The following is a 25,630-nucleotide window of genomic DNA, read 5'->3' as shown; positions in this document are numbered from 1 at the left end:
CAGCACATCCACGTTTCAGCGCAGGAGGCTTTTATTCTCCTACTTTTAATGTGTGTAGGAAAAGCGACGGCAGAACGTTCGCGAAGAAGCCGGATCCTCACGACGAAGCCATTGAGATTCTGAAGGACCAGATGGCCAACCCACCACAACCGGTACCGGGCCTCACAGCCGAGCTCCTCCTGCAGCGCCAAGGCCACGCCCACAGGCCGCTGACGCATCCTCTGCCTTTTGTGTCGAACTGCAGACACAAAGGAGATCCCAACACAAGCACGAGGGCGTCAAAGTGGCCCAGACGACCAGACCTCGGCCCGCGGGTCCGTCTGCCCCCAGCGCCGGAGCCGGTCCGGCTCCGCCTCCAGGTGCACGGTCGCAAAGAGCAGCCCATCTGCGTGTGTAGGAAGGCGCTGTAAAAGTGTGTGTGTGTGTGTGTGTGTGTGTGTGTGTGCGTGTGTGTGTGTTCCTGTGCGTGTGTCCTGTGCGTGTGTGTGTGTGTGTTCCTGTGCGTGTGTGTGTGTGTTCCTGTGTGTGTTCCTGTGCGTGCGTCCGTGTGTGTGTGTGTGTGTGTTTCTGTGCATGAGTGGGTTCCTGTGTCTGTGTGTGTGTGTCCGTGCGTGTGTGTGTGCGTCCTGGGTCTGTGTGTGTGTTTCTGTGCATGTGTGGGTTCCTGTGTGGGTTCCTGGGTCTGTGTGTGTGCGTCCGTGCGTGTGTGCGTGCGTCCGTGTGTGTGTGCAGTCTCCAGGGAGCTGCCCGTAGAGGAGGAGGTCATCCAGACTCAGCTCCACAGCCGGACCAGTGAGGAGTATTACACCTACTCCAACGTGCCGTGGAAGCTCTTCGTGAGGAAAGAGGTTCGTGAGCGGAAGCACAGACCGTCCTCATCCGTTCACGCCTCTAACAAACATGTTGATGGTTGATGTTGCTCTGTTCTCAGGTGTTTTATCCTAAAGAGACCTTCAACAACCCGCTGATTCTGGACCTGATCTTCAAACAGGTTCGTCTACTTTTTACTCATCTTTGCAGTCATTTGATGAGGAACCTGTAACTTCAGATGGTTTGAACTTGAACAGGTGGTGCACGACACCTTCTGTGAGGGCTGCATCCGCATCACGCAGGAGGAGAGACAGAGGATGAGGGGCCTCTTTGGTACGAGACCACGCGCTCAACGCCCTGAAAGGACCGCGGCCGAACTCACCCTCTTTGTTTCTCTCAGACGAGAACAAGGTGGATCCAGTTTCGGGAACACACGACGAGAACGTGAAGAAGAAGGTTGTGTCCATGGCCCGAGACTCGTGGGAGATCTACTTCTCGCGCCTCTTCCCGGCCTCTGTGAGTCCACGTGTCTGATAATAAGCGGTTCGTGTGGATTTGAACAGACGCCGCAGCTCGTACGTGTCTTTAACCGGTCTCTGGTGTTGTATGTTGTGTGTTGTTTGTTGTGTGTGTTGTGTTTGTCTGTGTTGTGTCTTGTGTACTGTGCGTTGTGTGTGTTGTGTTTGTATGTGTTGTCTGTGTTGTGTGTTGTGTGTGTTGTGTTTGTATGTGTTGTGCGTTGTGTGTTGTGTGTGTTGTGATTGTATGTGTTGTCTGTGTTGTGTGTTGTGCGTTGTGTGTTGTGTGTGTTGTGTGTGTATGTGTTGTCTGTGTTGTGTGTTGTGTGTCGTGTGTGTTGTGTTTGTATGTGTTGTCTGTGTTGTGTGTTGTGCGTTGTGCGTTGTGTGTGTTGTGTTTGTATGTGTTGTCTGTGTTGTGTGTTGTGTGTCCTGTGTCGTGTGTCGTGTGTTTCAGGGCAGCGTGGGGACTGGAGTGCAGGTGCTGTCTGTTTCTCATAAAGGCATCAAGCTGCTGAAGATGGTGAAAAGCGGCTCGACGGCTTCAGACTACTTCAAGGTTCTGAGGCCTTACAGGTAAAAGAACGCATGGCTGTGGTGCAGTTCTGTGTGAAAAGGGTGACGTGACCTCTGACCCCCCCCCCCTCTGGTCCCGGCTTCCTTTCCAGCTACTCGGACATCCTCTTCGTGTCCATTCCATCCAGTAACATGCTGGAGTTCAACCTGACCAACGAGAAGCTGATCCTGTTCTCCGCCAAGGCCCCGCAGGTCAAACACATGATCGACCACTTCCTCACAGAGCTCAAGAAGGTCAGAGGTCGTCTGTGCAGGGCCGTGTTTATATTATGACTGCAAGGTAGATGGACCTGCGTCTGGTCTGTGTCAGGACTCCGAGTACGTGGTGGCCGTGCGGAACTACGTCACCGAGGACCGGACCCTGCTCAGCTTCCACAAAGGCGACATCGTGAGGCTGCAGCAGCGGGACGGGCTGGAGGCCGGTGAGACGCACACCCTGTCTGCGGCGCATGCTGCATTAAGTGTGCGTTCGTTTCATTCCACCCCGCGCTGTGTTTGCGTGCGTGCGTGTGTTCAGGCAAATATTACGGCTGCATAGTGAGGAAGAAGGTGATGCTCCTGGAAGAGCTGAGGAGAGACACTCCAGAATTCGGTGGGTTCAGGGTGAAACCCAAACGCACAAAGTCATTTCGCCTCGTTGCGTCGTCTGTTGTGGTTCTGTCTTCGCATCGGAGCCTCTCTCTGACTCCTCTTCTGTCCAGGCTGGAAGTTCGGGGCTGTTTACGGAAAGCTGGGGCTGTTCCCCAGGGACTGCGTGCGGCCGGTGGCCGCCCCGGACTTCCTGCTTCTTCCTGCTGAGCGGGTGGAGCCTCGGGACCGGCACGGACGAGTGGCCGCCTCGGCGGCGCTGGCCGTCGCCATGGGCTCCGCGGTCGCCGCCCACGAGCTGGACCTCTCCACGGAGGTGACGTCACCGAGGAGCCGCGGGTGCGGCGTCCGAGCGCGGTCCTGGCTTTTTATGGCGCCTGTTTGTGCATCAGGTGGTGAACGGGACGTACGGGGACGGGCTGAGCCTGGAGCAGGACGAGCCTCTGCACGGGGAGCTGCACATGGCCGAGTTCGCCAGGAAGTACTTCCGAGAGGCGCAGAGGAGCAGAAGGTGTGAGGCAGCGCCTCGTTTTAAGGTCTCGTGTCTGTTGACGCGCCCGCATTCACACGCAGCTGCTTCCACAGCGATCACAAGGCCAAGAAGAAGGAGGGCAGGGATCCCGCCGACATGGTCAAGTTCTCCAAGGTGAGACGAGACTGTGAGACTGGGGACAGTGTTTGCTTTTCAGCAGATTCCCTCCCTCCTCACTGTGCGTTCGACTCCCCAGTCTCCAATCCAGGAGTCTCTGATCGACTTCTCAGACAGCGGCATGAACAGAGTGGCAGCCGACATCTTCTTAGGTGAGAAAAGTAGGAGGAAGAGGAGGAGGGTGAAAGTCTCAGTCTGGTTTACTCACTTCTCGTCCGTGTCTCACTGTTTTGCAGCCATAATGAAGTTCATGGGGGACTTTCCACTTAAAGGCCAAACCGAGCAGGACCTGGTCACCACAATACTGAGGGTAAACGCAGACCAACATCCACCCAGTAACAAAGGTACCAGCTGTCTGTGTGTTTTCATGGTGTTTGCGTCGACCTTCCAGCTGAGCGCTGATCACGGCCTGATAAAGGACGAAGCCTACTGCCAGCTGATGAAGCAGGTGACCGCCAACACCAGCTCCAAGCCGTAGGTTCCGCTGTACCCGACTGTGGGAGGTGGTGGGTGGCTGTCGTCCACTGGGAGGCCTGATGTGAGCGGTGTGTGTGTGTGTGTGTGTGTGTGTGTGTGTGTGTGTGTGTGTGTGTGTGTGTGTGTGTGTGTGTGTGTGTGCGTTGGGTGCAGGGACAGCTGTCAGAGAGGCTGGAGGCTGCTCTACATCCTCACCGCGTTCCACCGCTGCTCCGACGTCATGAAGCCGTTCCTGCTGAGGTTCCTCCAGGACACCTGCGATGGGCCTGCGCTGCAGTACCAAGGTGGGACCCCCGCCCGACCCGGGTCCACCTGGGTCCACCTCGGCCGGCCTATTAGTGATGATTCATTGCTTTCGCTTACGCAGGTATTGCCAAGACGTGTGAGCAGAACCTGAGGAGGACGTTCCAGTACGGCGGGCGTGTGCAGTATCCCAACGGCATGGAGCTCAAGGCTATGCTGGTCAGTCTCTGAATCAGCCTTCTCCACTCATATGCACCAAAGTAGTGTTGTTTTAGCTACAAAGGACCCCGCTGCCACTGGATACTATGTTTCTATTCATGTAAAAGCTATTTAAGGCAACTGTTTAATGCTGAGGAGCTGTTCTCGGCTCTCAGTAGCAGCTTCACGGTCCAAACGGGTCTCTGTGCAGGCCGGCCGGAGCTCCAAGAGGCAGCTGTTCCTGCTGCCTGGTGGAATCGAGAGGCACTTGAAGATCAAGACGTGTTCTGTAAGTCACATATGAGCCCATCGCCCAGCGCGCAGCGTTTGTGGGGTTAGAATCACAACCACGCTCTCCTCCGCTTCGATTCTGTTCACTTCAGGTGGCGCTGGATGTCATCGAGGAGCTTTGCTACGAGATGGGCCTGCAAAGAGCCGAGGCGCTGGATGAATACGCCGTCTTTTTGGTCACACACAGAGGTAACGGCCGACCCGCGAAGCAAACACCGCGAACGCACACGCCATTCATGACGCGTGTGTGGGCGCAGGTCAGAACGTGCGTCCCCTCAACAAGCGGGAGTACATCCTGGACATCGCGACGGAGGCCGAGCCGGTGGACGCCAACTACAGCCTGTGGTTCAGACGGGTCATTTGGAGTCTGGCTCTGAAGCTGGACAATGAGCTCTATGTCACCATGCATTACAACCAGGTAGGCGTCGCCGTGGAGCCTCTTCAGCCCAGTCGCTGCGTGTCTCCTCACGGTGTGGGTGCCTGTGTCTGGGTCAAGGTGCTGCCAGACTACCTGAAGGCCTTGCTGAGCGTGGTTCCTCAGGGCAAAGCCAGTGAACAGCATCTGCAGCAGATTGCCAGGCTGGCGGCCCTGCAGCACCGTGCCAAGGACGCCGTCTACCTGCCCACCCTGTGAGGACGCATTCCATCACGCATCACTAGCATTTCCCATGGTCCCTCTGTGGCTGCTGGCAGCAGAACGCCTGTGTGTGTGTGGTTTCAGCCGTGAGGTGCAGGAGTGCGTCCCCCCACAGTTCTACAGCAAGCAGGGCTCACAGCAGTGGCTCAACATGACAGTGCAGCACATGCAGCAGGTCCAGCCGTTGAACCCACACCAGGCCCGAGCACAGTTCCTGGGTGGGTGTGCATGGTTTGGACCATTAAATGACTCCAGCCACATGAGTATTACTTCATAATCAAGAATGCGTGGCTTAATCGTCCCAGCACCTTGTAAACGTCACGTTGGTGTGTTTTGGGCCAGGTCTGGTCAGTGCCTTCCACATGTTCGGGTCTTCGTTCTTCTACATCCAGAGCTCGAGCTCTGCATCCATTCAGGCCCCCTGCATCCTCGCTGTGAATCTGAACGGACTGCACTTTCTCAACAAGGATACGCACGTATGTTACAAAACCACGCTCCTCTTGTGTGTGTGATGCTGCCTGCGTCACATCCAAGGGTCCAGAAGTGAATGAGCCAAGATGTAAACAAAACTAAGGAGGCTCTGGCCCCACCTGCTGACTCGGCTGTTTTCTTTTTAACTTGAAAAACGCTTACTTGATAATAAATCTTGTGCTTTGCATATTTTCTTAGTGCAAACTTGCTGTGAGCTTGTGTATTTTCATGAGTTACGTTTGTGTTTTTGTGTTGTGACCAGGAGGCCATGGTGCGTTTCCCTCTGAAGGAGGTTCAGTCAACTCGCACTCAAAGGCCGACTTCAGGCTCCAGTTACCCGTACGTAGAGATCATGATAGGAGACCTGGTCAACCAGCGGATCACACAGTTGCAGCTGGAGCAGGTTTGTGAGCACAGAGACACAGGTGTTAACAGTGTTAACGGTGCAGGAGGACGTTTTTTAGTGTGTGTGTGTGTGTGTGTGTGTGTGTGTTTTCCAGGGCCTGGAGTTGTGCCGAGTCGTTGCCATGCACATGGAGAACATGTTGTCGGTCAGAGAAAAGAGACTCACCCTGCCACCAAGTGAAATCACCCTGTTGTAGCACAGACATCAGAGTAGACACACATCAAGCCTCAGAGATGAACTGTATCTACCTCTACTTTACAAATGGAATAGTTTGATCTTTAAAGGTTGTGCTTCCTTGATAAGTGTGAAAACAGGAAGTAGCAGGTAGTTTTTACTATAAATTTATCAAATAATCTGCACATTAGTTTGGCAATGACTGGTGAACCTAAAGTAGAGTTTTGAACAAACAGTACAAAACTAAAAGATGTTTAGATGCTTTTTATAGTTAAGCAACAAAGCAGGCAAACCATTACTGTTTGTAAATCATTAAATTGCCACAATTGTTGCCAATTAAATCCCTGATGGCTGACAAATATTTTAATTATCTAATTTAATTAATACCTGATCTTTGTGGACACAACACATACATGCATGTTGTCAGGATGGATCTCTGGACAATGTGTTTAAGCAACATAAGGAGAAGAGGATAAGTCAGACTTGAGTACATTTCTTAATCATTTTTAAGCAGAACATTTGAGGTTCTTGAGTCTATAGCTTCTATAATTAACTTTCAGCTAAACTGTGGGAACACTGAATTAAAATAGTTGTGGTCTTTGTCTTGCACTAAACAAAAGTAAAATCTGCTCCTGCGGTTGGTGTTGTTTAAAGAATCAATAATTCCAAATGTTTGAAATTAATAATTTTAGTACATGCTACAGGCCAGACCAGGACTTTGCACTATGATTTATACTATATACATATTGTAGATTATGTACATAACATTTGTGGATGTGAATAGTACTGTACAATAAATTTAAGCTTGTAGCACAGTGAATGCTGGTGTGAATTTACTTTTATTTGCCACACAAATATAAGCACATAAAATCCTACATAAAGAACGACACATCTGTAAAATAGAAGACAAAAGTAGAAAAAGATTACCTCACTCCTAGACTACAATAAAGACACGCTTTGAGTCATAGAATTAATGGAGTGGTGCAATAAAAAAACAGCCTCGTTTTTATGTGAAATTTGGCTCTTGGGTTTTTTGTTTCATGCAACTTTTTATTGTGTTGGTGTTTTTCGGGAGGCTTTTTCCAGTTTTAGGGCATGACTTCATTTTCAAAATGCTTTTCGTGACAATTTCTCAATGGCACCTGTTTACGAAGCTTAGTTTTTTTTTAACTACAAATATTTAAATAGGAACTCCAACACGATTCACTTCTAACGTCTTTTCACATTAAAAGTTCTTTATTAGCGTTGTTTGCTGTGTGTTGGTTTTATTTAGTGTAACGGACGCGCCGTTTCCATCGTAAAACGACTCATGTATGTAAGACGACCTCACCGGTGCGTCCTGTGCTACAAATCCAACACCTCTTCCGGAGCGCTCGGCTGTGTGGGCGTTTCAGGCTAAATTGCCCGCAGCTTTCTTCGCCCCCATTGGTTTACAGCGACAGGGGCCGCGTGAACCGGGAGGAGGGGGCGACTGTGGTCAAACCCACCGCGACCCAAACGGCACCAGGAGGGAGGAGAACCGCCGCAGAAGCAGCAGCAGCGCCGCAGCCCCGCTCCGCGCTCGCAGTCTGCATGGGCTAGTCGGTTAGCTCGCTTAGCTCCGTCCGCACCGCCCGCATCGTGATTTCATCTCCCCGGTGGTGCCTCCCTGCTGCCCGGCTTCAAGATGATGAAGTTTCGGTTCCGTCGGCAGGGAACCGACCCGCAGAGAGAGAAGATCAAGCAGGAGCTGTTCGCCTTCAACAAGGTAAAGTAACGGGACCAGAGGAGGGGGGCTCCTCCGCGTCTCCTCCCGCTGCTCCCCCAAACTAGAAGCAGGCTCCTTTTTAGATTTGAAGTCCGCCCGGCGTCTCTGGGCCGATGCTAACACACAACAGCCGCGTCCTTGTGTGTGTTTTGTGGGGGTCCACGGCGTGTTATTTGGGGTTTTCGCCCCAAACGAGGCCCGGGTTCAACATGCGCTGCAGCAGCAAGAAGCAGGAAACTTGATGTTGTCTCTGCAGATTGGTGTAATTAAAGCGCAGCCGCTGACGGGGATTCGATCAGATTAGTTTGAGTTGTGTTGCAGCGGTTTGACGCCTCATGTTTGTCCTGATACCGATCTGTGCAGACGTGCGTTCAGCAGTGGAGGGTGACAACCGAGTGAGGCTCGACTTTGGCGTCACGTCCCGCATGGATGAAAAGCCGAGCGTCGTTATATTTATATTCCACCACCGCGGCACGTGCGTGGAGTCTGGAGGAATGCGCGCGTCACGCATCTGTTCGCGCGCCGCGTTAACGCAAACGTGGCCTTGAACTCGTGTTCGCGGAGGCCCGTGTCTGTGTGCACGCGGTGCCGCTCGGAAAGTGGAGCGGCGCGTTCCCACGAGCGAAGTTCGGGTTCTGGGCGCCTCCGGGTCCAAAACATACTGCAGCGTTTAAGCACATGAAGACGTGCAGACGGTCCCGAACCGAAGCTCCTGGGGCCCAAAGTCCAGAGACGCTGCCGGTTCCAGCACTGGTCTGATATGAATGCGTTCACGCATTTGTATCGTGTGTTTACTGTTCACTCATGGTGTCACCGCTGTGCGTGTGTGCGCGCGCCCGTGTGCGTGTGAGCGGCTGATCGCAGTTGGCTCCGCTGAATGAATGAAGAAGTGCGAAAACGGCACCTTGTCGCCTGCAGGAGCTCTTTATTGTCAGAAACAGGGCAGAAATAGAAATTCGTGAAACAGGAGCGAAGCAACGGGTTTCATTGAGTCAGGACGGTTCATTCGTTCACACAGGTCGTCAGAGCTCTCACATGAGGTGGGTGTCTGTCAGGTGGTCTCCGTGGAGCGTCCCTCTGTTTGTCTGAGGTTAATGTTTAGCTCCTGACTCAGTTTCTCCACCTGCTTTCACAGCTGCCTTTGCACAAGCGCCAGTAAAAGCTCTGACTCCTTGTCATTTAATGGTGAACACGATGAAGCGGCTTCTTCTCCATGTTTATAGAGGGAGTCCTCCCTTCAGACGCCAGTCTGACCCGGCTGCGTGTCCGTGTTGGTCATGTGTTCATCTGTCTCTCTCTCTCTCTGTGTCTGTCTCTCTCTCTGTCTCTCTCTCTGTCTCTCTCTCTCTCTCTCTCTCTCTCTGTGTGTCTCTCTCTCTCTCTGTGTGTCTCTCTCTCTCTCTCTCTGTGTGTGTCTCTCTCTCTCTCTCTGTGTGTCTCTCTCTCTCTCTCTCTGTGTGTCTCTCTCTCTCTCTCTCTGTGTCTCTCTCTCTCTCTCTCTCTGTGTCTCTCTCTCTCTCTCTCTCTCTGTGTGTCTCTCTCTCTCTCTCTCTCTCTCTCTGTGTGTGTCTCTCTCTCTCTCTCTCTCTCTCTGTGTGTGTCTCTCTCTCTCTCTCTCTCTCTCTGTGTGTGTCTCTCTCTCTCTCTCTCAGACCGTGGAGCATGGCTTCCCTCATCAGCCCAGCGCTTTGGCCTTTGACCCCAAACTGGACCTCATGGCTATCGGCACCAAGTCAGGAGCCGTCAAAGTGTATCCTTCATCACCGCCGATCGGACTGGATGTGATTTTATTCAGCAGGAAACGGGTCGGTTCAGTTCTGCCCCGGTCCAACGGAGCCAGAAAGGCCCTGAGCGGAGAACAGGTGCGTCGTCGTGTTGCGTGTGTTTGAGGCGCCGCTGGGTTTCTCTGCGTCAGCGCTGCACACGTGGGTCTGTTTGGTTTGTGCCTTTTCCTGCTACTTCACGACTGAAGCTCCGTCTCTGGTGAACCCGCTCCCAGTGGCTCTTCTGGATGCTAACTGGGCCCAGTTGTGTGTGTAGTTCACTGTCGCGTCTGTAGGAGGACGCACTGTTTGCACCACTGAAGTTCCCCAGTCAATGAACACATTTAGTTTTTTTCATGTCATAGTTGTGACATTTAGTGTCAGTGTGTGTATTTGAATGCATCTTAAGTCATTTTGCGTGCGTGCGTGCGTGTGTGTTAAAGACTGGAGAATGAACTCTTTGAGATCCAGTTCCTAGAGTGAGACAGAGAGACTGGTGGTACCAGGCACTGGTGCCCCGAAGGGAGGGGGAGACGGAGATAAACGGGGGAGGGGGGGGGGAAGTCATGTACCTGCTCTAAAAAATGAATGATGCTGCAAACGAGACATTTTAACGAGCTTCCAGCAGCGTGTGTCGTGCTTCACCAGTTCATCGGGTGTTTTGTGACGTCCACTGTCTTCTTGGCCGGTCGTGAGGCGTTCAGGTGCTTTTCTGAACCAAGGGGTTTTTGACAGAGACGCCCCAGTAAAACCTGAGGAAGTGAGCTGTGGCTGCGGTGGTTTGAGAATCAGAATATAAAACAAGCTGCAGGTCGTCACATTTGAGAAGCTGGTTCTAGAAAAATGTTCTAACTTTCTCCTGGAATGTTTTCTGAAAAATTAAAACAAAAGCATCACTTGATTTCTCGTTCTTCAGGTTCACGGGGAGATCAGTCACGGCAGGAGTTCACCACAGTTTCTGTTCTGGAACCAAGTTCCAGTAAAGACATAAGTGTGCGTGTTGTGTGCGTGTTGTGTGCGTGTTGTATGCGGTGTGTCTTGTATGCGTGTGTGTGTTGTATGCGTGTGATAGTCTCTATGTGTGCTGCGTGCATGTGTCTGTGTGTGTTTTGTATGTGTTGTCTGCATTGTCTAACCTTCCTGTGTGTGTGTGTGTGTGTGTGTGTCTCTGTTAGTGTGTGTGTGTGTGTCTCTGTTAGGGTGTGTGTGTGTCAGGATACCCTCCTGTCCTCTGCAGCACCTCGTGTTGTGTGACTCGCTGCCACAGAGGCAGCGAGTCACACAACACGAGGTGTTGTCCACAGCAGGAGTGGAAACGTGCAAATTGTGTTTACTTATTTCAGTCAGAATCCGGTTTTCGGTGCGATTTCGCGTCTTCGCCGTGTCCCGCAAGTTCCCCGCTCGATTGCTCGCGGCCCGGCGTGTTTATAAAGGCAGAGTCATATTACGCCCTGAGAGTCTCCGCTGCGACCGCAGGCTGGGGCTCAGTGAGGGAAGGGGACAATGTGGCGTGGAGGGGTTTCTGTGCATGTGTGGGGGTGGGGGGCGATTTTGGAGGAGTCGGTCTCCTGTTGTGGAATGCATGTTGCGTTGCCCTGGGTTAACCCTGTGTGTGTGTGTGTGTGTGTGTGTGGACTGAGGGAGCGCTTTGTTGCTTAGTCGAGTCTTAATAAAGGGAGCTTTTGAATCTGTTTCCACGACGACCAGCGCTGTTGCCTGGGATGAGGAGTGTTTGCAGACTAGAGCTGTCTGCAGCTCAGGACATCAGAGGTGATTTTCTATCAGTGTGTGAAGAAGCTGCTATTAATAAATATCTATACATAGTTTGAAATTAGAAAGACAAAAGCAGCTTTTGTCTTTTTTTAGCGCCTGTCACGTTTGTTCTCCCTCCACCTTCTGTAGTGTAGAGATCAGACAGAAGCCTCTTCTCCAGGTTGGAGCCATGAAAGCACAGGTCAGAGCTGCAGAAAACGGAGCGCTGACCTTCTCAGGCTGAAACTCTGAGCACGAAGCTTCGATGAAACTAGCTTGTGTGTGTGTGTGTGTGTTGACCGGCTGCGTGTGTGTGCGTTGACCGGCTGCGTGTGTGTGTGTGTGTGTTGACCGGCTGCGTGTGTGTGTTTGCGTGTGTGTGCGTTGACCGGCTGTGGACTCTCGTCTGTCTCCGTCTCCGTCCGTCGGCCTCGCGGGCGCCGTTGCCTCGTATCAGTGACGTTTTACAGATGCTGGAATGCGCTGGTCTCCAACATCAGGGCTGTTTGCTGATGTCATCAGTCAGACGCGGGTGAACTCCCCTCCCCGTTTTCCCTGTTGGCCCCGTCCACTGTTGCAGCTGCTTCAGCTTAGAGCGGAGGAATCTTGGTTTTGTTGACGCCTCTTTGGCGTCAACGGCGTGTTTGTAGTTTGTGGTGAAAACGGTAAATTCCCTCCTTGTTTGTGCCTCTCAATTGTGCTGCAGTTTCTTCTTCCGAGTTTGTGACTCGTCTTGTTTATTTTGGAGAAAAATATCACGATGCGTTTTTTAAATTTATTTTTATTCCTTTTGTTCTGTGCTCTTCTTCTGAGGCCTCACCTCCTTTTAAATGATTCCTTCCTCCCACGCGCTGCCTGCTCTCTGCTCAGCTCTTCTTCTTTTGGTTTCTGACTCCAGCATTGATTCCTTCCATCTCCTCGCTCATGTCTCGTTCTGGAGGAAAGGCCGGACCTTGTAATTCCTCCTCACCCTCGTTTCCTATTGGGCTCCACACCATCCGCCTCCTGTGTAGTCTGACAGCTGGACAGATGAGATGAGGAATGAGTAAATCAGAATTGGGTAAAAAAAAACCTGAACGGAAGGAGGAGTGGGATGAGCACAAATAAAATGTGGAGCTGCTGTAACTCCAAGCGTGAATTAGATGTTTTCTGTTGCGTCTTATTTTAAATCTGGACCCGGAGAAGTTTGAAGCTGTGTGTTTGTGGACAGTATTGGTTTCCTCTGCTTTGCCTCCGTTGTTCTCTTAATCTTAGTTTCTCTGATTCTCAGAACGTGCACAGAACGGTGGCCAGCTGCCATCGTTGGCAGGAAGTAGACGCAGGAGCCGGAAGTTGTTCATTCCAGCACACACACACACACACACACACACACACACACAAATCAAACCCAGGGACCTGGAAGTTTGTACATTAAACCCACCTCGACCGGAGACTTGATGTTGCTACTGCGACCTTGCTCTGTTCAGCGAGGTCTGGGTTTTTCTTTCCTGATGTAAAGTTCAACACCTGAATCAGGTGTTGCAGTAGTCGATCTGGACCTGACTCTGGTGCAGAGTGTGTGAGGCCGAGGACCGGGAAGCAAATGAGCGCGTATTGTTTCTCCGGTGGGTGGAGTTGATTGTCCTGTCCCGCTGGAGCTGCGTCCAGCAGACGTCCGAGCAGCGTGTGTGTGTGTGGAAGGAGCTGGTGAGACTCTCACGAATCCTCAGAGGACCTGAACCAATTCCACACAAAGTTTTGTGGCTGTGTTGAAACTTTTTGGGCCATTTCTGTGGCCTAGTTTGTCGCCGTCTCATTCTGTGTGGTCGCTCACGCTCAGTGCAGTGATGTGAACTTCGTGTGTGTGTGTGTGTGTGTGTGTGTGTGTGTGTGTGTGTGTGTGTGTGTGTGTGTGTGTGTGTGTGTGTGTGTGTGTGTGTGTGTGTGTGTGTGTGTGTGTGTGTGTGTGTGTGTGTGTGTGTGTGTGTGTGTGTGTGTGTGTGTGTGTGTGTGTGTGTGTGTGTGTGTGTGTGTGTGTGTGTGTGTGTGTGTGTGTGTGTGTGTGTGTGTGTGTGTGTGTGTGTGTGTGTGTGTGTGTGTGTGTCCTCACAGAGGACAATGCCTTCTGTTTGTCTGTATTCAGACCGTGAAATCGCTTTATCCTTGCTAACGCGCTCTCTGCATCACCGGGTTGTGTGTGTGTGTGACATAGAGGAAGAGACAGTGAGTCAGTCGCTGAGTTACCGTTACTCCATTGTGTGTAAATCAGGGTTCTCTGGTGAGCGGATAAAAGTGTCCTTGAACGCATCATGATAATTCAACCAGTGTTCCTTTCACATCTTTGAATGTGTCCTTTCTGCTTTTGTATTCTTGTTTGATTTTTTTTAATGGTTTTCATTTCTGAATCAAACTGAGGAAGAGTTTGAATTCATCTGTTTCACCACATTTAGTTTTGCTGCCGTGCTTCTTTTGACGAAGCCTCTGATGTTCCTGCTTCACGTCGCTTCGATATTTTACTTTTTAATCCCCATATTTAAAATCTAAGAACATCTCTGTCAGTAAACTACACGATGTGTCACTTATTTGTTCTCATCCCATGCCTGAATCATGTCTCTGGTTTGTCGTCGTGGCTGGCGCTGGATGAGCTGTGGGCACTGTCACATACCTGGGAGAAGGAACAAATTTTCCCACTTCTGCTTTTGGAGCGCAGCTGTGCTTCATTAATTCCTAGTATTTAAATTATTTCTCGTGTGTTGACATTGTTTCTACATCATGCGGCGCATGTGGTAGTTTACACTGTACTTCAGTGTTTCTATGGTTACGCTACAGTTTTTGTGTATTAGAAAGGTGGTTTATTTAACTGCTGAGATTTGGATGATACGAAGCTCTACTGTAAACACAGCGCTCCATCTGTTATACATGAAGCAAGTTAATAATTAGGGAGCATGTTTTTGCACTTGGTGTTTGTTGATATTAAACAATGAGTGGCTGCAGAGGAGGGTCGGTGCATCCACTGTACTGAGGTATATTTCAGTCTTCTGATCCAGTTGTCGGCAATGAGCACGACTTCATGATTCCTCGAGGCCTGATTAAGGGAGCGCTTGCTTAATCCCTTACATTCTTCTCACTTGGACTCTCCACCTCCCCCATTTTCTGGGCCTGTGGTTCATGACCCACGAGCGAGTGCTTTCGTCTCACACCTCCACGTCCAGCTGTCTGAGGTATGTGTTATTGCAGCGAATAAAAGCCAGTCACAGGAAGTGACAGCACCGGAGGAATGCTGCTCTAACACTCGGCTGGGCCTCGGGGATCGCGGAGCGAGGAGGCGAAGTGTTTGTGTGGGCTCAGACGGAGCTGGGAACGAGATGTTGGAGGACGATGGATGTGTTGGAGCCTCTGGGGAAGAGCAAGTGGTTTGAGGGTGGGATGGGAAAGGAGCAAGGAATCACAGTAACCCTTTGTCTGAGCAGAAAGAGAGATTCTGAGGGAATATCAGTGACTTCCAGGGCTGAGGATGGAGAGTAATGGATGCAGAAATGGGAAGTTATTTTCACTGATGAAACCGGGGACAAGAGCAGAAACTCTGCGTAGTCAAACATGAGACTGTGCAGAAGCTCTGTGCATTTCTAATCCACATTCCTCCAGGCTTATGTAAGCTGTGTGTTTAAGTGTGTCAGTGTTGCTCAGCGGTCTGCGTAGCTGCTGGCGGGTGTGTGCGCGTTCACAGCTCGGTTCAGCCCGCTTGGGTTCGTGTCACAGTCCTTGAGTGTGTCCTTTAGTTTAGCGGCTCCGCGTCATTAGCTGGACTAACAGACACACACACACACACACACACACACACACACACACACACACACACACACACACGCTCCTCGGTGCCTGCGTCATCTGGTGTCTTATTGCCATGAGCTTTGTTATAAACCTCTAATTTCTCCCACTGCTGTTACACCTAACTGGTGTTTGTTCTGGTTTACAGCCCAGAATAACCTTTAACTGGGCTCCCAGTCACGCAGTTTAATTATATTTATAAAGAACGTGTTGAAGGTTGGTATTTTCAATCCGTTCTATATGTGCATTTGACTTTTTAATGTGGATTCTCCTCTTGGTGTGACTCAGATCTCTCTGCTGCCCAGAGGGAATGAAAGCTATGCAGTTTTGAGTGTTTTCCTTGACCAGATGTTTGCAGCTACGGGGCGCCTGGTGTGGAGTTCAGCGGACTGCACAAAGACACCACAGCTGTGACACAGATCCACTTCCTGCCGGGCCAGGTGAGCCGGCGTGACGCTGCAGCTGTGCCGCGGCCGTCCCAGAGTTTTAACGGGGGTCTCGTCTGCTCTGTAGGGACGACTGCTGTCGCTGCTCGACGACAACACCATTCACCTGTGGGAGCTGGTGGCGGGGGCGCCCAGAGAGGTGGGCGGAGTCAGGAAGGAGGGCGCGGTGAGTCTGCAGGAGGTGGGCAGCTACAGCCTCCCAGGACGACCGGGCATCGAGAGCTGCAGGTAGGAGAGGCTGGCGGATGCCTGCGTGTTGTGACTGCGTCTTCATCCTCCACACTCTTCCTCCTCAGTGCCACTCGGGTGACCGTCCTCCTCTTACTGAGGTCATGTGACCTGCTCTGCATCGGCACAGAGGGAGGGGGCGTGTACTTCCTGGAGCTGCCGCACCTCTCCCTGAAAGACGACCAGACGCTGACCCAGGATCAGGTCACACAGAGGTGAGGCAACATGATTTAAAGCATGAGAACCGAACCCTAAGCAGCCACAGAAGTTTCCTCCTCTCCATCCTGCTCGCAGAACGTCTGTAAATAATCCAGCCTCCTCGTCTTACAGCTCAAGCTGAGCAGGTCAGACTCACGCACATGAAGGCTAATGTTCCTGCTCATCCCAGCAGCGGCAGCATGAAGCTCATCATCATGTGGTTCAGGGACAATGAGTGCAGTCCATCGTTGGACGGAGGAGAGGCAGGATGAGACACCTCACTATAAAACATGACACACAATACTATGCCCTATTAGCGCTGTGTGGGAGAGAAGAGCTCAAATAAGGATAGTGGTGCATCCAGGCTGCACTGCAGCGAGGCTGGAGCGAAGGTAGACGCCAGAGGAATCCACAGTAAATGTCTGTGCTCGCAGCTCAAAGTCGCAAACATCATGGATCTGCAGCAGCAAAATGCTGGTTCAGTCCTTTGACACAGTGTGATTTCAGCTCAGACGTAAATAATGTGATACAGGAAGGGTTTGTTTGAAAAAGAGGCCGTGACATTGGAAAATGCCCTAAACAAGGAAGAACTGTGTGCACAAACAGACCTTACTGTGATAATGCTAGTTTAGGTGTTTCATCGAAACCCTGAACATTGAGGCATTTGTGTGCATCCATGTGTGACCGTCCAGTCAAACACTGCAGCTCTGACTTGACAGTCCAGACGCTGATCTCAGCGATAAACCTACAACTGTCCTTATCAAGGAAACGTCTCGTCAAGTGGCCGTAATGGGGAAAGTAAAGTGTACTGGTGCATGCTAGAAAGTACAAGTATTTCTTTTTTTCTTGCTGCGTTCCCGTGTTGCTACTCTGGCAGCTTATCAGAGCTTCCGTTGTGCTGTGACGGTCTGACTGGGTGGCCAAGCCCCTCATTAAGCAGGCTTGTTTAGGGAAGTGGGCAGAACCGAGGCCTAACGAGGCCCGATAAGGTGTGTGTGTGTGTGTGTGTCTGTGTGTGTCTGTGCGTAGGTTTTGCACAGCGAGGCTTTGTACCAGCTGCCAAAACACAGCGTTCCGGTTGGGAAGTGTTACAGCTGAATCTCCAGCGTGCACGCACGGCCTCATCACTGCGACTCTGTAGCAGGATGCTGGATTCCCTAAAAATACCCGCAGCCGGAGAGACGGAGACAATGGAATTCTTTGTTGGGAATGTCTCTGGCTCTGTGCTTCCGGAGAGGATCTTCCTCAGTGAAGCCGACCAAAGCGGCCAGGAGTCTGTGGCGTTGGTGTGAGGGAGGCGAGTGCTGCAGATGAGGCAGAACTACAGATAAAAGCCAGAGAGCTGTGATGCCGTCTTGCTTTTCCCTCTCTGTTTGTTTCTCTGTGGTTTCCTCCCGTCTTTATATCTTCTCCCAGTCTCTCTTTTTTTCTGTCCTTTGAGGGAATCCTCTGACATCTCTAGGGTGTGTCCTGCTCCACATTCCCTCTGCTGTTTTTAGAGGAATGTCAGCCTCTTGGCTCCAGCTTGAAGTTGATTCCACTGTTGAGGGAGAAGCAGCCTGCAGTTGTTTATACAGACGCTTTGATTCTGTGTTCACTGCATTGTATACGGTTGAAGAGTTTATCAAACCTGTCCTGGAGCTGGATTATCAGTCTTATCTTATCATACTTATCGTTGTTATAATTTTGGGCTTCTCTGCTGGTCCCAGTCCGCCATATTTGAATGAGCAGAGTGACACACACCTGTCTTTTATTCGCCTTTCTCACCCATATTTTGTTTTCCACTCCTCCTGTAAAGCGGTTCTATGGTGAGTTGTACTCTACAGCATGTGGGCTCATGAGCCACGCTTTGTTTTTCCAGCCTGCCAGATGACTACAGATGTGGAAAGTCCCTGGGGCCGGTGGAGTCTCTTCAGGAACATCCTCGGCAGCCGGGGAAGATTCTGGTCGGCTACAGCCGAGGCCTGGTGCTGCTGTGGGATCTGGGTTCAGGTCGTGCCGAGCAGCTCTTCCTGGGCAAACAGGTACCTGGAGCAGCAGCCGCTCTGTTAGAAACCGATACCTGTCCCCTTCGAAAAGGAGGATTTCTTGCAGGACTGTTGCATAAGCCTCTATTAGTTTGAGCTCTGAGTGTCTAATAAGCTCCAGTCCAGTTTGACTGAGCTCCGTCCGGCCCTGACGGTGCATGTGTGAACCCTGTGCAGCAGCTGGAGAGCCTGGTGTGGGAACGCTCTGGAAACCTGTTTGTCAGCTCCCATAACGACGGGGGCTACTCGGTGTGGGCCGTTACCAGCGGCAACACCTACAATCAGCAGCCAGTGTCCTCCACCATCCCCTACGGTGAGAAATGCACACATGCCACACTCAGTAGCTAATGTATGTGTGAGACATGGCTGCATGGAGAGTCTGTGCGAGTCCACAGGACCGAGCATTAGACAAATTGTTTAGGGTCATGGGGGTCTCGGTTCTGGTCATAGTTTTTGTTGTAGTGTCTGCTTTAGTTCTTTAACAGCAACTGTTTCTGGTTTTCTATTCCAGGTCCATTTCCCTGCAAAGCCATCAACAAGATCCTGTGGAGGACGACGCAGACGGGGTGAGTGTAGATGATTTGAGCCCGACTGGGCCTTTGGGATCCCAGCGCTGGAACATTTTCCTCTTGTCTCCACATAAATCTGAAACTTCGTGTCCTCCCTCGAGAGCTACTTTCAGTTAACAGCTTGTAAAAAGACAAACTGGGAAATCAGCGACACCCGTCTTTGCACAGCAAATATTTTAATAATGGTCTGGATTTTATTCCATATTTAACAAGTTAAGTGGTTCCTGTAATTTCTGTGCCTCGCTGCAGGTCGCCCGTCTTGCTGTACAGCGGAGGGATGCCCAGAGCCAGCTACGGCGACCGCCACTGTCTCACCGTTCAGCAGGATAAAGAGCACGTGACTCTGGACTTCACCTCCCGAGTCATCGACTTCTTCACTGTCCACGCTGTGGAACAGGAGAAAGGTGAGCGGCTGCATCAGGCCACAACCCGCTGTCCTGATTTAAGAAGCGCAGCGCGCTGAGTCGTCTGCTGCTCTGTAGAGTTCGATGAGCCTTCTGCGCTGGTGGTGCTGCTGGAGGAGGAGCTGGTGGTGATAGACCTCCAGACGCCCGGCTGGCCCTCTCTGCCCACCCCCTACCTGGCTCCGCTTCACTCCTCGGCCATCACCTGCTCCTGCCACATCTCCAACGTGCCTCCTAAACTCTGGGAGAGGCTGGTCAACGCCGGGAAAGCGCAGCAGGGACGGCAGCAGACGCACAGGGTGAGGAGCCACAGACGGCGACTTAAATGTCCTGCCTCGCGCTTTTAAAGCATTTAATGAGATGAAGGAAGTCTGAGACAGACTGGGAACACCTTCGCTGCATGTCGCTAACTGTCAGCCTGCTGCTGGAGCAGGTGCAGGCAGTTTTAGGCTTTGTTGCTCACATCAGCTGTTTGATCGGTGGCTAATTAAACACACACACAGCTGGTAAGCTCATAAATCATGGCTGGCTGTGCAAGGAACTGAGACTGGCAAAGGAAACAAAACCACTGAGCCTTTGTGTACACATGCTCAGCTGGGTGGGGATTCCTGGGTGTCAGGCGGGTAAATTGCGGTGAAATTTAAATGTAAAGTCCAGGACTTTTTTTCCAGGTTAAACATTTATTAAACTTTCTCCTGATGCAGAGTTGGCCCATATGTGGAGGGAAAAACCTGGCACCACCACCCAAACACCAAGAGCTGCTGTTGACAGGGTATGAGCACACAAACACTGCAGCTGCATCCTAATATAATAATTATAAAACTCTTTGTCCTCAGGAACTAAAAGCCCAATATAATTATACCCAGTCCAAGTTTGTATCTGGTGCTTGAGGAAAAAACATTGGGATTAATCCTCTGGTTAATGACACTCCATCACCATTCACAGCCGTTTAAGATAGTGGCTATAGACTGACACTGAAGCAGATAAACCAGAACCAGCTGAAGCATCTTTGACCTTTAAATTCACAGGCATGAAGATGGAACCGTGAGGTTCTGGGACGCGTCGGGTGTCGCCCTCACGCCGCTGTACAAACTCAGCACAGCCAACGTCTTTCACACTGACTGTGACCCCAGCGACGACCCCCAGGATCCTGGGGACGACCCCGACATGCAGCAGGAGGAGGAGTGGCCGCCCTTCAGGAAGGTAGGACCTGCATGAGAACAGGCTGAAGGCGCGTAGGCGCGCGCGTGCGCGCGCGCGTGCGTGCGTGCGCGCGTGCGTGCGCGCGCGCGCGACACTCAACCACATCAGTGGCCTGATTTTTCCATCTGATTGTTTTCATGTGCTTGGTTTCCAGACCCACCCCATTGTTGCTGTTATTAAAACTTGCCAGTGATGGACCCACAGTCTGATTCTGTTTAAATGACCTCTTTTTATTTGCATTTAAATGTGAAAAGTGATTCAGCGACGTAAATATATTTTTTATGGATTCTGGTACTTTGTGTTGCGTAGACGTTAGTTAAATGGAGTTGAATGTGGTTCTGGACGTCTGAAGGTGAGCAGCAGTAGAGGTTGAGTCATTGGTTTGGTTCCACACAGATCTCAGGCCTGTTTCTCATTCCTTTTACTCCTCTCTCTTGTTCACTCTTTTATTCCCCCTCCCTCCGTTCCTCATGTATCCTGTGGTAACAGCGCTGCATGTTCAGGAATGCAGGCCTCATATGGGATGAAGAGCCTTTCCCTTTTTTATCCCCTGTAATGAAAACCAGACCCATCAGTTCTCTCTCTCACTCTCTCTCTGTCTCTATCTCTATGTCCAGGTGACAAACTTTACTTACTCCATGTTTTGTTAAGACACAGTTCCCATGATGAAAGTGTGTGTGTGTGAAAGACGAACTAATGCACATTAATTTGCTGCAGTTTTGCATCTGCAGCTGCTGTGACTGTAAGCAACGTATGTTTAGTGTGTAACCAACTGATGCAGGCTTGACGTGTGTGTGCGTGTGCGTGTGTGTGTAGGTGGGCTGCTTCGACCCGTACAGCGACGACCCCAGACTCGGCATCCAGAAGATCAGCCTGTGCAAATACAGCAACAAGCTAGTGGTGGCTGGAACAGCTGGACAGGTGAGAAAACGGATTGAGCAAACGTCACAAAAAGTCCTTTTATAAACTAGAGGACCTTGTTCTACGTTTTAATCGGGCCAAGTACTTGGACAGAGGTGGTTTTGAGTCTAATACTTCATCCCTGCAGGTGATCGTGTTGGGTCTGAGTGACGAGCGTTCGGACCACCTGGTGGACGTGTCGGTGGTTGACCTGCTGCAGGACAGAGAGGGCTTCACCTGGAAGGGACACGACCGGCTGGAGCCGCGCCTGAAGCCCGCTCCGTTCCCTCCGGGCTTCCAGCCGCTGGTGCTCGTGCAGTGCCTCCCCCCGGCCTCCGTGACGGCCGTGGCGCTGCATGCGGAGTGGAACCTCATTGCCTTTGGCACCAGTCATGGCTTCGGCCTGTTTGACTATCACAGGAGGAACGCGGTGCTGGCCCGGTAGGTAGCGCTCAGAATCGGACCTGCTGCTTCCACTGGCATGCTAACCGCCACACCCCATTCCAGGTGCACCCTGCACCCGAACGACTCGCTGGCGATGGAGGGCCCCCTGTCCAGAGTCAAGTCGCTGAAAAAGTCCCTGCGACAGAGCTTCAGGCGCATCCGCAAGAGCAGAGTGTCTGGGAAGAAACGCACCATCACGACCCCGACCAGCAAGGTCAGATGTCCTGATGGGAGGGACCCTCAGAATGAGCACCCTGAGTGACCCCCGTGGCTCTGTGCAGGTCCAGGAGGCCAACGCCGCCCTCGCGGAGCAGGAGGAGGTGGCTCCGGTGCAGCGGAGGATCGAACCCCGGTCGGCCGACGACTCGCTGTCAGGAGTGGTCCGGTGCCTCTGCTTCGCGGACACCTTTTCTACGCGATGGTGTGTGTTGACCGTCACTGTCAACCGACCGACTCGTGGCTTCACGTTTTTTAACACCGCGCTGACTTGCGCTGCAGGGCACTCACCACGGCCCCACGCTCTGGGCCGGAAACCAACTCCGGCAGCGGTACGCCTACGCGCTGGAGGTGCCGGGCGTGGGCTCGGGGCCGCGCGTCGGAGCGGGGCGGAGCCAGCGAGGGCGCCGTCTGTGTGGAGGCGGTGTTGGGCCAAAGAGATCCAGCTGATTGCACAGGGCCCCTGTGGTGTCCATCTGTGTGCTGGATGGCCGGGGGAAACCGCTGCCAGAACCGTACGAGGCCTCTCAGGACCTCGCCATCGCCCCGGATATGACCAACGCGCATTCGGTCCTCCTCGGTCCGAGGCGCAGCTCAAGGTGGAGGCTGGAGGATTCCACCAGGGACTTGTTTTTGTCCCACATTTGAACCATTTGCTCACCTTCACTCTCCTCCGCAGGTCTTCTCGCTGCCCAAGCGTGAGGCCAAGACCAAGTTTCAAGCTGACGGCTCACGAAGGCTGTCGGTTGAGGAACGGTGGCGGTGGGTGGTGTTCAAGCTCCACGGCTAGCAGGACTACAGCGAGCACACGCTGTGTGTCTGACCAACCTGGGAGACATGCACCTGTTCAACGTACCCGCCCTCCGAACCACAGGTAAGCGCTCGGCACGAGGCCGTTTGCTCGGTGGCGTTTTTTGCCTGACGTGGTGATTGTGTGTCGCTGTGTAGGTTCGCTACGACTGCCTCCGTAAGGAAGACATCAGCGGCATCGCGTCCTGCGTCTTCACCAGAACGGACAAGGTGAGGAGCAAAGCGGGGTCACAAGGTTACAGCTTGATCCAGACAGACTGTACAATTAGACGAGGAAGGACCATTTCCTCAGCAGTTTTCCTCTCGTCAGACGTTGACACTGAATCTGTGTTTAGAGTTTAACCGTTTGCTGTCTCCTCAGGGTTTTACCTGATCTCTCCCTCAGAGTACGAGAGGTTCTCGCTGTCGGCCCTGGTCGTCACGGAGCCGCTCTGCTCCGTTCAGTTGGACCGACTGCTGGAACCCACACCTGCCAGGTAAAAGTGTCACACATGTCTGAGCTGCACAAACTAATGCTTCCTACTGGGTCCAGACTTTGAGCTGCACGCGGAAGCAAAGAAATGCCACTTTTACTGTTCTTGGAATCCCTTTATCAGCAGCCAGAGTAAATGCTGTGTGCTCATGTCTCCTCAGCGACGGTTCATCTGTTCAGCCACAGGCCAACGGTACCCACAAGAGCCAGATGGGTCAGGCCGAGGGTAGGTGTGAACGCACGCACACGCATGCACGCACACACACACACACACACACACACACACACACACACACACACACACCCCTCTAGTGTTTCCCTCTCTTCATCCGTCTCTTCCCTCTCTGGACCCCTTAAACCTCTTAGACCTTGCAGGGGTGCCCCTCTGGTCACCATGGTAACTATTCAGTATGCCCCAGTTGCCTCTCCTGTCTCATTCCTCCCTCCCTGGCAGGAAATGATGTTTGCTGTGGAGACCAGAGTAGGGTTGTTTATGTCCCGCTTGATTTTCTGGCATTAATAACCGCTCGCGTAGACGACAAGGAATGTTTTAATGTCTCTGTAGCTTCTGACCTTGTTTGGTGACCAGGCTTTTTTACTGTGGCCAGTAAAGGTCAGATGATTTGAAAGGCCGATGCTCAACCCCAGGTTTCTTCCCCTCAGGCCAAACAGGAGAGGCGCAGAACAACCTGCCCTCTCCCCTCCTGGACACGCCGCTGGACTCCCCCCTCAGCTGTGCTGACCTCACCCTCGACTCCACCGGAGAAATCACCGTGGAGGACGTCAGGGATTTCCTCACGTAGGAACACCGGCTTCGGCATTTCACTGATTTACTAACATGCGCATTATTTCACATTTAAAAAGGCAATTTACAAGTGTTTCTATGTGCAGCAACGTGGATGAGGCAGAAACAACCTAAAGAACATTAAGGAGGAGGAGGGGCGCTCGACGGGCATCCTGATCAACTGAACAGGTGGGAAACTCAGACGTGGATTAGCTTCCTGTCCCTTCACTACGTACTCTGCAGAAGGAGAACGTGTGTGAGTGGGCGCAGACACACACCTGTTTCTAATGGAGCTGGTCCAGAGTGTGCAAACTTCAAAGACTTGTTCTGTCTGAGCGCAGCATTCCAGTAACAAGTCCTCGTCCTATTTTCCACCCACACGCTCTCCAGAGCCAGTGGAGCAGAAACGTCCTGCATCGTCTGGACCGTGTGTCGTACTGAGCCTGAACTGGCCTCTGTTAGCTGTGTCTGTATTTATTAGGTGACTTGTGCTGCAGAGTTATTACCCACTTATGGAGCAGTGAGGCATGGACCCAGGTCTGCAAGCGTTGGTTTTTCATCAGGCTGTAGACGTGAGGAGCGGCCTAGTTGTCAGCGTTCCTCTGCTTCGTTTCTGACTCACTGTTTCTCTCTGGTGGAACCATCTGAAAATACACCACCAGTCTGAACTGCATTTGTTTTTTATTTGTGAAATAGTGTGTTTTTGAAATTGCAAACTTTTCATTAAATGTTCAGATTTTTAAAGCTGCATTTTCTTTTTCCATCTGAATTCACACACTTTATTTCTTTGGAGACTTCATATACGGCCAAGAGTTATTTTCTCCACAAAGCTGCAATAAAACTGAATCAGATATTTGTGTCACTAAATTTACTAAGCTGTAATCTCACTGTTGCTTTTGTCAACCTCTTAAATAGTATGTAATAATTGTCAAACATTTTTAGTGTTAAATAATGGCATCGATTCAAGGTGGTGGTGGTCCAAATTACTCAAGGGGGATGCGGGTTTGAATCCCGTGCATTATAATGCGGACACATTTTTCATCATATCCTGTATTATGAAAATCAGACTATACTATGAAACATTTCTGAAAACATACTACTATGACTCATTTTTTGTCACTTACTATATTGACAGACTTCATACTAGGACCATTGTTTATGAAATACTACAATATACTGAGACCTTTATTCATCACTCATCAATATGACATTGATGACTTACTATACTACGACCCATTTTTCATCATTTATGCTATTTTTTCATCACATATTGGGACAGTTTTTTTAAACACACATGACATTGTTAATGACACTATAGTATATTGCTTTTCACCACATGCTATACTATGACCCATTTTTTGTGACATATTACATACAACATACTATAACTTTTTTAACATAGCATATGGTCAAAAAGTAATGTAATATTTTAAGATATTGAATGACCACATTCTGAAAGAACATAAATACTTAAGTAATTACTTCATTTCTAAGTCAGACCTGCTTCTACATGCGGTCATTGACTCGGCCACAGAGACAGTAGTTGCACGTGGAAGGCAGAGTTCACGTAGTAGATGAACTGATGTGATCATTTTGACCTGTGGACGTTTCCTGTGTTTCTCGTTGCAGGCAAGGCCTCGGTGGTCTGGATGGGCCGGATTTCAGTGCTGGACCACAAACATTTCCCATCGGCCCACTGTGGAGCCCCCCGAGCACACTGCTCTCCCCCGTTAGCGTGGCACAAGCTGAGAAGAATGCCTCAACGTGACAGACTTCTGCTGCGGCTTCTTCTACTGCGAGAACTAAGTCTGTGTTTTCTGGA

General features: G+C 51.3%; 2 protein-coding genes across 2 annotated transcripts in view; both read left to right on the top strand.

Annotated features, from left to right (window-relative positions):
- Positions 1-6,853, top strand: part of myo15aa (myosin XVAa) — a 35,798-nt gene extending 28,945 nt beyond the window's left edge. Inside the window, exons 39-64 of the mRNA XM_041071765.2 lie at positions 59-152; positions 245-359; positions 733-848; positions 932-991; positions 1,068-1,143; positions 1,211-1,326; positions 1,786-1,904; positions 1,997-2,138; positions 2,215-2,326; positions 2,422-2,496; positions 2,606-2,808; positions 2,885-3,003; positions 3,078-3,138; positions 3,221-3,293; positions 3,378-3,451; positions 3,533-3,615; positions 3,772-3,902; positions 3,986-4,080; positions 4,271-4,348; positions 4,443-4,539; positions 4,608-4,768; positions 4,847-4,980; positions 5,072-5,205; positions 5,330-5,463; positions 5,721-5,861; positions 5,959-6,853. Of these exons, the coding sequence (XP_040927699.1) occupies positions 59-152; positions 245-359; positions 733-848; positions 932-991; positions 1,068-1,143; positions 1,211-1,326; positions 1,786-1,904; positions 1,997-2,138; positions 2,215-2,326; positions 2,422-2,496; positions 2,606-2,808; positions 2,885-3,003; positions 3,078-3,138; positions 3,221-3,293; positions 3,378-3,451; positions 3,533-3,615; positions 3,772-3,902; positions 3,986-4,080; positions 4,271-4,348; positions 4,443-4,539; positions 4,608-4,768; positions 4,847-4,980; positions 5,072-5,205; positions 5,330-5,463; positions 5,721-5,861; positions 5,959-6,060 (2,845 nt within the window). The 3' untranslated portion in view covers positions 6,061-6,853. The remainder of the gene's footprint in view (positions 1-58; positions 153-244; positions 360-732; positions 849-931; positions 992-1,067; positions 1,144-1,210; positions 1,327-1,785; positions 1,905-1,996; positions 2,139-2,214; positions 2,327-2,421; positions 2,497-2,605; positions 2,809-2,884; positions 3,004-3,077; positions 3,139-3,220; positions 3,294-3,377; positions 3,452-3,532; positions 3,616-3,771; positions 3,903-3,985; positions 4,081-4,270; positions 4,349-4,442; positions 4,540-4,607; positions 4,769-4,846; positions 4,981-5,071; positions 5,206-5,329; positions 5,464-5,720; positions 5,862-5,958) is intronic.
- A 572-nt stretch (positions 6,854-7,425) lies between these two features.
- llgl1 (LLGL scribble cell polarity complex component 1) lies at positions 7,426-24,659 on the top strand. Its single transcript, XM_029158131.3, is given in 31 exon segments — positions 7,426-7,785; positions 9,438-9,535; positions 15,466-15,547; positions 15,621-15,781; positions 15,850-15,996; positions 17,841-18,003; positions 18,184-18,319; positions 18,518-18,572; positions 18,825-18,979; positions 19,058-19,278; positions 19,684-19,751; positions 20,008-20,182; positions 20,999-21,103; positions 21,231-21,523; positions 21,590-21,740; positions 21,808-21,960; positions 22,025-22,111; positions 22,113-22,175; positions 22,178-22,319; positions 22,322-22,341; positions 22,422-22,457; positions 22,459-22,494; positions 22,497-22,551; positions 22,554-22,609; positions 22,611-22,616; positions 22,691-22,787; positions 22,914-23,028; positions 23,186-23,250; positions 23,688-23,823; positions 23,916-23,929; positions 23,932-24,659. Coding segments are annotated over 31 exon segments (3,234 nt in total). The 5' UTR covers positions 7,426-7,704; the 3' UTR covers positions 23,994-24,659.
- The last annotated feature ends 971 nt before the right edge of the window (positions 24,660-25,630 follow it).

Source organism: Betta splendens, chromosome 8 (assembly GCF_900634795.4).
Source record: "Betta splendens chromosome 8, fBetSpl5.4, whole genome shotgun sequence".
NCBI lineage: Eukaryota > Metazoa > Chordata > Actinopteri > Anabantiformes > Osphronemidae > Betta > Betta splendens.
The sequence above is the reverse complement of the archived record's forward strand: the minus strand, read 5'-3'. Positions and strand labels throughout refer to the sequence as shown.